Source organism: Mus pahari, chromosome 4, assembly GCF_900095145.1.
Source record: "Mus pahari chromosome 4, PAHARI_EIJ_v1.1, whole genome shotgun sequence".
Classification (NCBI taxonomy): Eukaryota; Metazoa; Chordata; class Mammalia; order Rodentia; family Muridae; genus Mus; species Mus pahari.
In genome coordinates this window covers 107,851,933-107,868,556 of record NC_034593.1, presented here as the reverse complement: position 1 = coordinate 107,868,556, position 16,624 = coordinate 107,851,933, and the positions used below count along the sequence as shown (strand labels likewise).

Here is a 16,624-nt window from a genome sequence, read left to right as displayed (position 1 = left end):
TGAATAACTCTCTANTAAATGATAACTTGGTCAGGGAAGAAATAAAGAAAGAGACCAAAGACTTTATAGAATTCAATGAAAATGAAGATACATCATAGCCAAACTTATAGGACACAATGAAAGCAATGATAAGTGCCCTCAGAAAGAAATTGGAGAGATCCTACAATAGTAATTTAACAGCACACCTAAGAGCTCTAGAACAAAAAGAAGCAAACACACCCAAGAGGCGTACACAGCAGGAAACAATCAAACTCAGAGCAGAAATCAACCAAATAGAAACAAATAGAATGATCGAAAGAATCAACAAAACCAAGAGCTGGTTCTTTGAAAAATCAACCTGATAGATAAATCCTTATGCAAACTAACTAAAAGACACAGAGACAGCATCCAAATTAAGAAAATCAGAAATTAAAAGGGAGACATAACAACAGAAATTGAGGAAATACAAAAATCATCAGATCTTACTACAAAAGCCTATACTTAACAAAACTAGAAAATATCGTCAAAAATGAATGATTTTCTAGATAGATACCACATACTAAAGTTAAATCAAGATCATGTATACTATCTAAACAGCCCCATAACCCTTAAGGAAATAGAAGCAGTCATTAAAATCTTCCCAAGTTTCTGTGTGTCTTTCAGAGTCTGTTTACATTAGCTTCATGCTCAAGGGGTCTAGCTATATTTAGTGGAGGTTTGAGGGCAAATACTTTGGATCTGTTTTTATTGGAAGAATAGCACCTCAATTTGTATTATGATTTATAAAACTTCCATGCTCATCTTTAAGATAATGTTGTATACATAGAATAAGAAACACAAGCCATTTGTTCTCTACTTTTTTGCTACTGAACTTAAGTGATATTAAGTTTTGCTTTCTTTTTTACTAAATTATTATATTGATCTACATTCCAAATGTTGCCACCCTTCCTGATTGCACCTGATTGCCATAATAATATGGAATCACTTGAAGTTCACAATGTAGTCTTTTTGCAAGTCTACTCATTGTTTGGTGGAGTTAGACCTCGAACCTGTATAACTGGCCCTGCAGAGAACTGCTGATGCTATAATATTCACATTGAGCAATACTTTAAATAAAATGGGAGCTGGGCATAATAATACTAGTCTATAACCTCTCATTCACAATCATGATTGTGTGTTCAAGACCAATCTCAGCCCTAGAATGACACTAAGAGGAAAAAATATATCCTCTGGAACCTGGCTTCTGGAAACTTTTCTCCACAAGTTCCTCACTTTTCTGGATGACACATAACACTGGGTCCCAGTGCACCCAGCAGGTCGCAGCCTTCTTTTTTTGATCAGAGTGACTTAGGACCTTTATACCTTATGGAGATAAGCCTGGGGCATCTTACCCTCTCTCCCATCTGCTCTGCAACAAAACAAAACTGAACCTTGACTATGTTACAGATGCACAGACTGACTGGATGATGCTTCCCCTGCCCCTGGGACGGTCTTCATGATTGAGTCACCTGTGACTCTCTGAATGCCCACATTCCCACCCCTTGCTTGCTCCCAAGGGAGCTGCTCGCCTGGTTAGGAGACAATGAATGACAGTTGTTTTCTTAAGATGGCTAATGGCCCGAGATTTTAAATTATGCTTTACAATGGTACCAATAAAAGTGTTTAACAAGCCCTGTTCCTCCAAAAATAAAACCAGACCAATCTCAGATAAGAGGAAATGATGATACAAGATCTGTATTATGTATGTAAGTATACTGTTAGGGATCACTTTGTGAAGGCATTGGAAGAACTTTTCTCAGATTTTTAGTATAAGCTCAATAACAAGGTAATTCTTTTTGTAATATGAATGTCAGAAAGCCAAAGACTTCTCTGTGTGTCAGGAAGTTAGGAGGTAAATGTGGTAATACCTTCAGGCACTCTCATCAGTCTAGGGTTTAGCCTCATCATCCATTTCTTCATGGAGATCTCATTTTCCATACATTTTTCACATTGCAATTGTTTCTCACCTGATAGTGTATACTATGCATCTGTTACCTGGTCTCATTTATTCTAGGACAGATGGACAAACATACTAACAAAAAGTACTTACAAGTTCTGTTTAGTAGGACAGGGAGTGAAGTCTAGGTTTTCTCAGACTCAAAAACAAAAATAATGGGTGCCACCATTTTGTTTATGCACTGCCTATTTCTTTGGAGGTTTCCAAAGCATGCATATTTGTCACATAATTTACCTTGTATTGAGAAATTACTTTTTTTTTTTTTTTTTTTAAGGAAAGGCATAAGCCCTACCTGGAGAACTGAGGCACCACTATGAAGAAACTGAAGTCCGCTTTCAGCTGAGTCAATTCCACCTGTGGCCAAAATAGGAAACCCAGGCAAGGCACGGGCAATGGCGGTCACAGCTCTCAAAGCAATGGGCCTGATAGCAGTTCCTGCAGAAGATAAGGCAGCGGTAAGGTTAGAAGGTCTGACTTGGGCATATGTTGCTTTATATTTAGTGTTAAGCAATGGCAGCAGTTTTCTAGACAAATTTACAATTTCTTTATCTGTTTTCAAAGTGTTTTAACTTCTCAGTGAATGTAGATTTAAGGACTTCGGTGCTATTATCAAGTCTAGACAAGTCACAAAATAGGCATGAAAAGCGTAGAACTCTCCCATAAAATATACACAAATTATGATTTCATAAACAGTGAGGTGTAAGTGAGATTGCATGGAACATTCAAACATCTGTTCTAAATAGAGCCAGGGAACAGAAAGCTTTGAAAAGGAAAGCAATCACAAATAGTATGCAAATAGTCATACATATAGTATGCAAATAGTCAGTCATACAACTCTGTTATTGTCCCACAAATACAAGGAAGATGGTGTGAATGTAGAGGTTGGAAGCCCAAGCACTGAAAAACATGCATGGTCTATGTTGCTCTGTGTATGTATTTTACAGTTTGAAGATGCACAGTAAGCCTGCTATAATCTCACCTGCTAGAAAATTCAGATCAAATTAAAGAGAGACAACATGACTCCTGTAATTAGAAAATCTCTCTCTCTCTGTCTCTGTCTCTGTCTCTCTCTCTCTCTCTCCCATTCTACACACACACACACACACACACACACACACACACACACCAAGAGCTACCAGTATCTTAGTCCCCAACCTAACAGACATAAAAATTGCATAATGGGCAGACCACACTGTAGTGATTTTAAGTAGGAATATATTGCACTGAAGCTACTTCCAGAGTAGTAATCTTAAAACTGAGGAACATATTCTGATATTCCGGTGACCAGTCACGTTAATGATGCCTTCAAAGCATTTTCTAAGTTAAAGATAGTTCTGATTATGAAGGACTTTGATTTTTGTCTGAAGCCAAAGTCCACTAAACAATGCAGATACGCAGTTACCTCAGGATCCCATTATCACTTCTGCCATCAGCCTGGGCAATATGATCTTAGAGTGTTTTATGGGGGCAATATTCTAGGAAGCACATAGAATATCCCTGGCAACCAATGGCTTTTCATCTGAACAGGCTACTTCCTATACAGTGATGCCAAGAGTTGTTATGGAAAAGACAAAATCTTGGAGACAGTAAAAACAATCAGTGGTTGGAAGAAGCAGGGGTGGGTGGGGGGAGGGAATGAAGGATAAGGTGGCAGAGACAGAATTTTAGATGTGAATCTACTGAGAGGTAGCATAATGGCAGGTGCACCTTGTTACCTACTATTCTAAGTTCATAGAACATTAAGCACTGAGGGTGAAGCCTGGTGTAAAGTGTGGGCTTTGGTGGTAATGACCCTGATGTGTTAATAGTTACACTACTCAAGTGAAAAATGCTGAAAACATGTGTCAAGGAGAGGTCTTTGGTACATGACTAATCTTTGTTCCTTCCTTTCAGTTTTGCTATGAGCTGAAAATGGCTTATTGTGATAAGTTCTCTTACAAAGAAAAGTTGTTTTTTTTTTTTTAACGTGGGATGCTTTTATATGTTTCATATTAAGGTAAATGTATGCATAATGGATGCTTCTTTATTATCACTAAATGTGTGTATGGGAATGCCTTCTTATTTCTCTGTTACCTAAAAGCTTCTTACTGATTATTCTATCCTGATACTTAAGAATTTCACACAGGCATTTAGAACACAATTTATTAAGTTAGACAAACAAGAAACAAGACATCAGGATTTTATTTCTACGCCAAAATATTTATTAATGGTTCCTTATACCTTTATATTCTAACCATAAAAGGATAATATAGCAGCTAAACTCTTGCATACAGTACTATATACTGTAGGTATAATAAAATAAATCTAGCTATGAATATAACCTAAAGGACATCCACAGCATAAATATTCAGAGAGTCGGAGCTAACTGCATAATATAACAGACTGTTCAGTATATACTTAGCCAATGGGTTCTTGATATAGATGCTACTTTGAACTAATAAAGAAATATTGGTATTCTTTTTCTTTCCTTATTTAGTTTACTCAAGAGACTAAAGGAAATTTGAACTAAGCAGATAAATAATTTATTTCTTACTTCACTGTTAGAAGACTATCATTAACACTAAGGGGTAAAATTTCAAAGTGGTATACAGGGATTTGTCCGCATATTCCAATTGATATTAATGGACATCAAATGGCAAAATCCCGGGACACAGCTTTGAAAATTTAACCAGTTACATTTAAAGGGCAACATTATTACACAAGTGTTAAAAACACCAGCAAGTTCTCATTGGCATTTGAGGAAGTTCAATTAGGTCAATACGACATTTTCTATTTCATGTTTTCCTCCCATTTCTAAAACTTTTCTAATGTGCATAACGAACATGAAAGCCTTTCACACTAATAAAGGCATCTTTTTCTTCCTTTTTTTTGTAAATTAGAGGAATTATGTTCTCCGTGGAAATGTGAACTAAAGGTGAAGACAGATCTTCCTGTTATTGAGCAAGAATTAAGTCATCTTTTATTGATATTATTATAAACTCCATTTGATTAAAAATAACTGATTCATTAGGATATATAGCCTAACTGTCCTCAACATTTTTATGGAAAGTAGGTTTTATGGAAAGAGTACTAAAAGTATAGGAAATGATTGTGCTAAACTGTAAGCTAAAATTTTCCTTATAGTTTCCAGATGAAAAAGTGGAGAAATGATAAGAGTCAAGAAAAAATTAAAATCCAATGTGAAGTTACATTCATCCATATAAAACAGAACTGTACTTACTAAAGTGCTAATTAAATTGGACAGAAACTTTGAGAGTCCTAACCATTGAGATAGTGATTTTTAAAATATTGCTACTGTTATTATTATGGCTTTAAGAACAAAAAATAGGGAATAAGAAATTAGTTCAACAGCTAGAGAGATGTGAAAACAGACTCAGCCTTGAGAAAAACACGTAGATTGAAGTAAAAAAAAAAAATCTGTTATACTGAAATCAACTAGTAGGTATCACAGGATTTAAATTAAGCTCTTATCAATGTGGAGTGGCTAGAGGAACATGACAGAAAGCCTGGTTACATCAAGCCATTTTTGTTTCAACTGTGTGGAATTGTCCGGTAAAGGTCAAATCATCCTAGGTCTCAGAATCTTGCAGCAATCTGAAAGCTCAAGGGAAGGAAGAGAGGAGGAGGGAGGGAAGGAGGGAGGGAAGGAGGGAGGGAGGGAGGGGCAGAGGGAAGGAAGGAGGGAGCTAAGGATGGAAAGAGGGAATACGGAAGGAAGGTAAAAAGGAAGGACTGAAACAAAGCTTTGCTTTGCAGGATTTGACCAAGTATTCTGGTTTGCATAAAAGGTGCCTCCTGGAGTCACTGATGGTCTAAACTGAACTGTAGTTCCAAAATAATAAATAGGGCCTCCTTGTAGTCATAAGTTCAAATGCACATCAGTGTGTTGAAATCTTTGAATTGATTACAGATCATTTCCAGATTGAGCATATTTTATGAAAAAACATTTTCATACTTGAAAGATTTTGAATCATGTTAATAAAGGTGATTTATCTTGAAAAATATTGATTTTTTTTTCAGATCCTGCTTAAGTAAATACAGTAATTCTCTTTGCTATAGTACTGTTTTGGTATGCACATAAGAACACATTGTGACTTAGGATCTTTACTTAGTTGATATTTTCTTAAGCAATCTATCCAAAAATATTTTCAAACATATATGTTTTCTTCCAATTTAAATCATAGTTTTATACTCACAATTCTCAAAATAGCAGCCTTTTTATCTCAGTAGATTATTTCAAAGTGTATAAGTTCTATCATACATTATGTGCCATTACAAAAAAATCATGACTTTTGGATATCATATGTTTTATTAGTATAAATTTTACAAAGAAATTAAATTGAAGATTAATTATAGTCTATAACAACACAAAAATTATGGAGCTAACCATTGTTGGTTTAAACATTATGCTACTGATAGTCTGTGAAAGGTTGTGAAGATTTCTTTATGTTGCTGAACTTCATCTTTGGCATAAGCAAAACACTGAAAATTGTAATTTTGTCATGTAATTGTTCTGTGGGGTGAATTTAGTATATTTCAAGACATACACTCAACAGTGAAGCTTGAGAATATAACCCATGTGTCTCTGGAGGACCATTGATTCTGGAGAGAGCATTTACTGAGTTCACTTCCATGCTGCCTTCTATGTTGTTCTGCATTTAGTGACGCAATGAAACAGATTTTTATAAAGAAGACAAATCATGATGCCTACCTCGATAGACTTTTATACTCTCTGTTCTCCCGAGAGGACTAGGCAGTCTTCCCCCTTTTCTTCTTTCTAACAACTTTTATTTACCAGTGCCAATCTGTCATGATGATGATCAGATTGCTCTGACTTCAAAAGTAAAAACCTAGAGTCCAACATCGGTACATTAAGAATTCGTTTTATAATAATAAAGACTCAGGCACTAAAACAATATAAAAGGATTTTTTAATGATGTTAGAAGTAGAGTTTTGCTGGTGAAAAGGGAGGAGAGATTTACTATGCATGACTGAATCATTGAAGGGGAAAAAAAAGGATTTTAATGGGCAAGATAGTATGGAATGTATGCTAATTTTGGATAACTGGAATTTTGAATAATTGAGTTTAATTCTGTTTGTTTTCCCCTCTAATCATTTGACTCCTTGGACAGCTAAGATTACACAATTAATTGATAGAACTAAGTCCACATAAACTCCCTGATAATAGCTCAAGCTGCCAATAAAACAGAAGCTGGGTTGTAACAGTTTCTTGTGTTCACTGCACATACAAAAGGAATATGCAGCTTTAATTTGCTTATATTAATTAAAATGTAATGAATTAAGTGGGTAAAAAATTCATGAGAAATTCAACTTCAACTGTCTAATTAATAGTTTTAACAACACCCAGAAGGAAGAATAAATATGAACGAATCAGGAATTTCAAAGATATAAGAGTTGGAAGATTGATTGTTTAAAAATACATTTAAATCAAGTGGCAGCAAACATGCTCCATGTAAACCAGTTTAAAATATTAACGAAGCTAATATACTGACAAATACGTGCATCACACGTATTCAAAAATACATCTTTACACATGGATTAAGATCCTCTGAGAAAATGAGTGTAATTCAACCAGAAACCAACACACTAACAGGATTGGAGTTATATGCAGAGATGTGAAACCAAAGGAGAGAAATGGGGAAAACCAACAGCATACAAAATTGTTGGTGCTATTTTAGTTTCTTATTTCCAAAAGCAAAGGTTTTCTTATTAAATGTCTTGATTTTTGTTGCTATTAAAAATATTTTTGAAGCCTTAATACTTTTTAGCCATGTTTATCTGCCTCTGAGATTATTCAATATGCCCATAGTCAATTAATATTCAACACCTCTACTTGAAATGTTTCACCAATTTTATTTGAAGCAATATAATTAATAGTGTTTACTGAACTCCCTTTCTTCCCGAGAGCTGCCATTGGTAGAAGAGGTTGCTTCATTCATTCTAGGAAAGTCCAGAGGCCAGCTTCCTGTACACTCGACCCTTACAGCTATGTGAAGATTGATGCTGTCATGAAAACAGAAGGTTATGCCGGGCATCATATCTAAGTCTTTGTGAGATGAAAGTATCCATGCTATCACGTTTGTAGCTATGAGGAGGGGCATCTTTAGGTAGTCTATAGGAGCACCAGAATTAGGACAGTGGAATACTGAGGGTGGTAATGAATCCAACCTAGGCAATCATTAGTCTGAACTAGATTGTTTAATAGAATCGTGACATTGAATAATCTGCAAAGCCTGTTTAAACATAAGTCTTTCCTATCTGGAGGGAAGGACGCCAATGATAATAATAATAATAATAATAATAATAATAGTAATACAGCATGTTAAGGAGCCTTAAGTGATATAGTTCATAGAAACACAGTGTCTAGTATAGTATGTAGAAACTAATATTACTGTCAATGCAAGAGAAAATTCAACTTAAAGAAAATATTCATTTATTAAAATATGAAAATAACCACTTAATATTAATGGGGTTGATTAAGAACTTTTAGGGATGTTGTACCAGTACAAGACCCACAAAATTATGAATATTCATATTTGATTCTTCCATTTATGTGAATCTTGTGAGTATTTCAAAAGTAATTTATAATATCTATATACATATGTCTTTTCATCTACAAATTTCACTTTAAGAAGTCTATCACATTAGTATATACATACAAAGTTAAATATGCAAATATTTCTCCCAAAGTCTTCTTCCTCCTCCTCCTCCTTCTTCCCCATCCTCCTCTTTCTCCTTCTCCTTCTCCTCCTGCTCCTCCTCCTCCTCCTCCTCCTCCTCCTCCTCCTTCTTCTTCTTCTTCCTCTTCTTCTTCTTCTTCTTCTTCTTTCTCTCTCTCTCTCTCTCTCTCTCTCTCTCTCTCTCTCTGTTTTGTTTTTTTAGCAAAACAGCAAAAAATAATTCAATGCTCAGGAGTGCTGTGCTACTTAAAAAACTATATTTCATCTATGCTAGAAAACCTTTCATACTAACATTCCACAATCTCAAATATGTAGTGGTAAGAATTAGGTACTAGCAGCAGAAAAAAAAATCACATATTCTTATTCCATTATTACCCAAACTTCTATACTTGGTGTTGTGTGTGTTGACTGTTCTTTTTTGTTTGTTTGTTTTAATACAAGTCCAGAGGAGTTGTGACCCACAGGTTGAGAATCACTGGTATATGTGATTGCTTTTCAGAGAATTAAAAAAGAGAACTTTTTAAAAATAAAAAGAAAGGCTTATTGTAGGCTTTGTTGTTGATTTTGGAACTGATACCAATGCCAATGAATCAACATGCACCATTGGCTCTACTACTCTTCTTATCTTTAACCAGCCATGGATTCAGAAATGAACAGTTTGGGCTTGCCAATTTCTTGAATATCTATGATGATAGAACTAGGAAGATAGAACAGAAGAATTTTTGTACTAAGGAAAACATTAGGTATCTCCCAAATTCAACCCCTGAGGATGTTGTGAACTTAGACACAGTGGTTTCACTAGCAGTTTTTACAGGCTCTGTAGAGTGCCCACAGACACCAGTAACAAGGTCAACTTAGAGAGCAAAGGACTGTTATTCACATGGACATTTTATAGCAAGTAAACAGAACACAGACTCTATTTCTAATAGTTGCCAGTTATTTTTATTTGAGCTTTGCATATATTGTCCTTATAATATCACTGCGAGATTGGTATTTTTGCCTTTATTTTTACAAATATACAAAATGACACTGAATGTGGATGGATAAATATCACATGCAGATCACTCTGTCAGAAAGTGTGGGTACAATATGTCAAAGCATGTGCACCTGACTCTTCCTCTACTCTGTTATTCGTTCTATGTTATATTTCCTCTTCATTTTAAGTGTCCAAATGTAAATTAAGTTACAGAGGATGAGTTAATTTTTACAGCTAATAAAGATGTATTACTCAGGTATGATAAACCCAGAGTATTAACAATGAATTAATTGTTGAATAGGAATTAAATTAGAGCTAGCGCAGTTCATAATTGCTAAGAGAGTGACCATATGGCCCAGTTTTCCCAGGAGAGTACCTGTTTATTATACCTGTGCTGATTCATAATTGTCTGATGCGATTATGAATGGCATTCTCTTCACCTGAGAAGTACCTCAGTTGGGATGCTACATTAAAATATCACAGGAGCTAAAAAAAACAGTAATAATTATATCAAAGAACAACAGGAAAAAAAAAAAAAGAAATCGTAAAAGACACGTGAAATCTGACTTAAAACAAAAGCCATCACTAGGGAGTGTCTTGGAAACTCCTTCCAGTGTGGAATCCTTCTGGTGAGGAGGTCCAAGTCTTTGTAACTGGTAACACAAAAGAAAGCGGAGCAGCTCCTAGGCACAGCCTGTGTGTTCTATCTTCCACCTGTAGGTGGCCACCACAAGCTACACTTATTAAACAATTCATTAGTAGCATTTTTTCAATACTGTCATCTTCAGATAATTAGCAATTTATTTAAATAACCAATTTCTGTAGAAATAATTGCCACGAAATGCCCCGAACCTACTTTTTATAAACTATAATAAAAGTGTTAAGATAATCCCTGACATTTGCAAATGCCATTAGCTCACCTTTCCTTTTGATAGTGCAATGGCATTATGTTTAAACAATTACCAGATAACAGAGCAGTTTAATGAAACAGTACAGTAAGCACGTTCTTCAATATAGCCAGGGAGGACATGCAGATTTAAAAAGAAATCCAGGGTGTAGACATGTTTACACAGAGGCAAGTCACAGCCTCAGGAATGTGAATTACTGAAATAAGTACACTTCTGCTACTCCTTAGTGGCTGTATTTCACATGGGACAAGTCAACAGCCACCTTCCTTTCTTCACAAACACAAATGAAAAATTTGTGGAGTAATTCTGGTTAGTGTCTTTCTAATATATAAGATACTCTGCAGCTACAAAATGAGCTATACTTGAAGGTTTTACATCCTTCTCACAGTAAAATGTCTTTTCTTTTAATCCACCTTAAACATTTATGCACATTTTTACCTTGAAATAGCCCACATTTCAAGGCAGAGTTGAGCTGTCAAAAAAAAACCTGTAAGTGGTTTGTGCATTTCACACAGCGTTTGTCTTTGGTATGGACAGAGTTTTTACAAATATCTCCAGGTGGCTCTTCAGCAGTGTGTTCTGTTAGCAACCACTAATAAGAGGACACTGTTTCTCCGCTGCAGGCAGTAAAACTTGGTGAAACTTTCACAACATTTAAACTGTGTATTTTTATATAATAAAAAAGTAATCTCAGATTTTGCAGTGATATTAAGTTATGGCTAAACTGAAATTGAGATGGTTTAGGCTCAGTTGGTGAGAAAACCATCCACACTATTTATATGCTTAGCACTGTTAGGCAGAGAGGCATTGTCCCCATTTTAGAGATGCTGACATTGAGACTCACACAGGCTGTGCCTGTAAGGGAGGCAGCAGTGCGTGGTCAAGGAATATGTTATAATAATAAACGCAATCTGTTGTCAATGCCACAGTCAAACCCATTGCTAGCATTGCACACCGAGGGCTTCCTTTATTTTTTAGCATTTCGTTCTCAACAGCCATTAGCTACTCTCCCTTATTAGGTCTGCTCACGACGTAACTGGCCTGTAAATGCCAAATGCACAACTATTACATTTAAACAGCTAGACTATTAGAAACAAACAAACAAACAAACAGATACTGTAGACCAAGAGAGGGTTGCGAGACTTGGTGGAGAAAGCATTTCTCCTATGAGCAAATATTATCACACTCTATGGGAAGTCATCCTTAAACATAAACTCAGAAACGGTTGTCTGCGGAGGAGGAAGGAAGACGATAGTGAGAGCAAACGCTGCCGATCGGAATTTTAGTTGACCCACGGGAGAATGCAGGATAAGTAGAAGCGAACAACTTGCTGAGAACAGATGAAGGACCAGCCCCACATTCACTTGGTTTGCAGAATGCCTTTCTGCAGAAGGCTGTGACTTCCTTTCTGCACTTTGTACGTATTGTTTTCCCCGAGGGTGGCTTCCTGGCCAGCATGTCCCTGGTAGCGCTTGCTGCAGTGTAAACCATTCCTACCATTCCTAGTAATGAATATTCTTTTTCACTTGTCAGTGAATGGCATGTGCAAATCTCTGTGTACTATGGTAACACTGCATTCCTCACAGTCGGCCAACAGCAAGGAGACTCTTCTGTGGGCTAGACAGCTCTCAAAGAGGTGCCTAGCACCTTGGCTCACCCCCTGAGATTCACTAATCTCTATAAATTAGACGACTAACCTTGGTAAGAATGGAATCTCCTGAGTAGTGTTTTTCTGGATTTATTGAAAATAACCCTTTCCCCTTAATTTCAACTGGATTAAAAAAAAAAATGGAAATAGCAAAGAACTGGTTAGTAAAAGACAGCAGAAGAGATGCTCTCAACCCAACATGAAAGGATGAGGGAGAAAAGATGAAAACACAAACAACTCATGAACGATGTCCCATTGTATGATGGACAGCACGGGCTGAGGGACAGGCAGGGAGACTGGGCCAGTACAGGAAGGATTTCAGGAGATGGATGTAGAGCCTAGTTGGGTTCTGCAAAGATAAATATCTAGGGTTGGTAACTAAGAGAAATGTGACTCTAGCTGGAGCTGAGTCCAAGGCAAGAATCAGTAAAGGGCATGTCAGGCTTGAGAAACACTTAGCAGCAAAGGCCAGCAGCCTCAGGATGGGAACATACAACAGGCTCTGGTGCTCTGCCCTAGACACTGCTCGGTGGGCAAGAGACCAAAGTACTTTCTCTCAACTACAGCATTCATTGTTATGCGATATTTTACTTAATGTGTATGTGATCAAGTATGCGAGTTCACGTGTATATGTGTTTGTCTGTGTCCTCGAGCATGCATGAATTTGTGTGTCCATGCATGTGAAGGTCAGAGGTCATCAGGTGTCTCCCTCAATTATTCTCCCACCTTATTTACAGGACATAAACTCACCAATTTCACTAGACTAGAAGGACAGCCAGCTTCAGAGAGAGATCCTCCTGTTCCTGCCTCCCAAGAACTGATCCTGAGCCTATGCCACAATGCCTGCCCTTTCATGGGTACCAGAGATCCAACTTGGGGCTTCATGTTTATACAGCAAACTCTTTACCTAATAGACCCTCTCCTCAGTCTCATGATATGTGCTTTTTAAATTCTTCTTTAAAATACTATCTGGCTTTAGGATAATCAGGCTTCAATTGACCTATCCAAAAGAGAAATGAAGAAACTAAGTAAAAATACTACTGTTTTAAGAGAAAATAATAGATGTTTAATAAATTAATATAATTTATTTATTTTATTAGTATTTTATTCATTTACATTTCAAATGTTATCCCCTAAGTCCCCTATACTTGCCCCCTGCCCTGCTCCCCAACCCATCAACTCCTGCTTCCTGGCCCTGGAATTCCCCTATACTGGGGCATATGATCTTTGCAATACCAAGGGCCTCTCCTCCCATTGATGGCCAACTAGTCCATCCTCTGCTACATATGCAACTAGAGACAGAGCTCTGGGAGTATTGGTTAGCACATATTGCTGTTCCTCCTATAGGGTTGCAGACCCCTTTAGATATTTCTAAGAAAAGAGGAAAGGGAACATATACTATTGATGCATATACCTGTGTATATGTAGCCTTTGTTCATATTCTAAATATCTTTCTGGTCTGATAAGAAACATTAGAATTTCCCATTAGACTCAGAGTTAAAATAAAAACAGATTGGTTTCATCAAGATAGCCATTGTTACTATATTAATCCTTCTTTCTTCAGAGAATTGAAGTTCTTATCATATAAATCTTTCACTTGCTTAGAGTCACACCAAGGTATTTTATACTATTTGTGACTATTGTAAAGAGTGTTGTTTCCCTAATTTCTTTCTCAGCCTGTTTATCCTTTGTGTAAAGAAAGGCCACTGATTTGCATGAGTTAATTTTATATCCAGCTATATCACTGAAGTTGTTTATCAGGTTTAGGAGTTCTTTGGTGGAATTTTGGGGGTCACATATGTATACAGATACTATACAATCCCCATCAAAATTCCAACTCAGTTATTCACCAAGTTAGAAAGGCCAATTTGCAAATTCATCTGGAATAATAACAACAACAACAACAACAACAACAACAAAAACCCAACCTAGGATAGCAAAAACTATTCTCAACAATAAAAGAACCTCTGGTGGAATCACCATCCCTGACCTCAAGCTGTACTACAGAGCAATTGTGATAAAAACTGCATGGTATTGGTAAAGCGACAGTCAGATCAATGGAATAGTATTGAAGACCCAGAAATGAACCCACAAACGTATGGTCACTTGATCTTTGACAAGGGAGCTAAAACCATCCAGTGGAAAAATGACAGCATGTTCAACAAATGGTGCTGGCACAACTGGCGGTTATCATGTAGAAGAATGTGAATTGATCCATTCTTATCTCCTTTTACAAAGCTCAAGTCTAAGTGGATCAAGGAATTCCACATGAAACTAGAGACACTGAAACTTAAAGAGGAGAAAGTGAGGAAGAGCATCGAACATATGTGCACAGGGGAAAAATTCCTTAACAGAACAGCAATGGCTTGTGCTATAAGATCAAGAATCGACAAATGGGACCTCATAAAATTGCAAAGGTTCTATAAGGCAAAGGACACTGTCAATAAGACAAAAAGGCAACCAACAAATTGGGAAAAGATCTTATCAATCCTAAGTCTGATAGAGTGCTAATATTCAATATAGACAAAGAACTCAATAAGTTAGACTCCCGAAAACCAAATAACCCTATTAAAAATGGGGTACAAAGCTAAACAAAGAATTCTCAACTGAGGAATACTGAATGGCTGAGAAGCACCTAAAAANATATTCAACATCCTTAGTCATCAGGGAAACGCAAATCAAAACAACCCTGAGATTCCACCTCATACCAGTCAGAAAGGCTAAGATCAAAAACTCAGGTGACAGCAGATGCTGGTGAGGATGTGGAGAAAGAGAGCACTCCTCCATTGTTGGTGGGATTGCAAGCTGGTACAATCACTCGGGAAATCAGTTTAGCAGTTCCTCAGAAAATTGGACATAGTACTACTGGAGGATCCAGCAATACCACTCCTGGGCATATACCCAGATGATGCTCCAACATGTGATAAGGACATATGCTCCACTATGTTCATAGCAGCCTTATTTATAATAGCCAGAAGCTGGAAAGAACCCAAAGGTCCTTCAACAGAGGAATGGTTATAGAAAATGTGGTACATTTACACAATGGAGTACTACTAAGCTATTAAAAACAATGAATTCATGAAATTCTTAGGCAAATGGATGGAACTAGAAAATATCATCCTGAGTGAGGTAACCCAATCACAAACAAACACACATGATATGCACTCACTGATAAGTGTATATTAACCCAGAAGCTCAGAATACCCAAGATACAATTCACAAACCACATGAAACTCAAGAAGAAGGAAGACCAAAGTGTGGATACTTTGATCCTTCTTAGAAGAGGGAACAAAATACCCATGGAAGGAGTTACACAGACAAAGTGTGAAGCAGAGACTGAAGGAATGACCATCCAGAGACTGAGGATCCTGCCTGGAGATCCATACCATATCAACCACAAAACCCAGATACTATTATGCATGCTAACAAGAGCTTGCTGACAGGAGCCTGATATAGTTGTCTCCTGAGAGGTTCTACCAGTGCCTGACAAATACAGAAGTGGATACTCACAGCCATCTATTGGATGGAGCACAGGTTCCCCAAAGAAGGAGCTAGAGAAAGGACCCAAGGAGCTGAATGGGTTTGCAGCCACAAAGGAGGAACAACAATATGAACTAACCAGTACCTCCAGAACTCCCTGGGACTAAACCACAAACCAAAGAAAACACATGATGGGACTCATGACTCCAGTCAGTCATCAATGGGAGGAGAGGCCTTTGGTCCTGTGAAAGTTATATGTACTAGTATAGGGGAATGCAAGGGCTAGGAAGTGGTAGACGGTGGGTTGGTGAGCAGGGGGTCGGGGGAGGGGATGGGGGTTTAGAGAGGAAACTAGGAAAGGAGATAACATTTTAATGTAAATAAAGAAAATATCTAATAAAAAAGGGGAAAAATGGGAATAGTATGTTCTGCTTTCTCTGAACATAAAGAGTTCATGTTATGTCAAAGAGCAAAGTACCCATTCACCCACCCTTACCAGCTATCATCAATCCCAGAATATTTTATTGTCACAGATGAATTTAGCCTTTATCAAGTATGATAAACCCTGGAGGAATCGGCAGCATGAATAAATTAGAACACATGATCAAGGCATTAGGAAAGGGAGAAGAATTTAATAGGCCAGTACTTTAGAAGTTCCTAGAGAACTTAAAGAACTTAAAGACTTAAAGAACTCTCATCCTGTGTAAGGCCACACCAACACCTGCCATGAGGCAGACACCCCTCCCTCCAGATCAGAGGACACCTACACATCACTAACCTCATGGAAGTTATATGTGTCTGTGAGTCCTAAGGGCAATGGGTGGAAACCAGTAGCTATTTGAATGGACAAGCATTTCAAATGCTCCTAATTTAGAACCAGGTGGAATGGAGCTGGATAATCAATGTAAGGCGATGGCATTATGCCAAGCCAAGATT

The 16,624-nt window shown here is 37.1% G+C and overlaps 1 protein-coding gene across 1 annotated transcript in view; it reads right to left on the bottom strand.

Moving 5' to 3' along the window:
* Dpyd (dihydropyrimidine dehydrogenase) overlaps positions 1-16,624 on the bottom strand; it is an 844,579-nt gene that overhangs the window by 153,176 nt on the left and 674,779 nt on the right. The window contains exon 19 of the mRNA XM_029537560.1: positions 2,268-2,410. Coding sequence (XP_029393420.1) covers positions 2,268-2,410 — 143 coding nt within the window. The remainder of the gene's footprint in view (positions 1-2,267; positions 2,411-16,624) is intronic.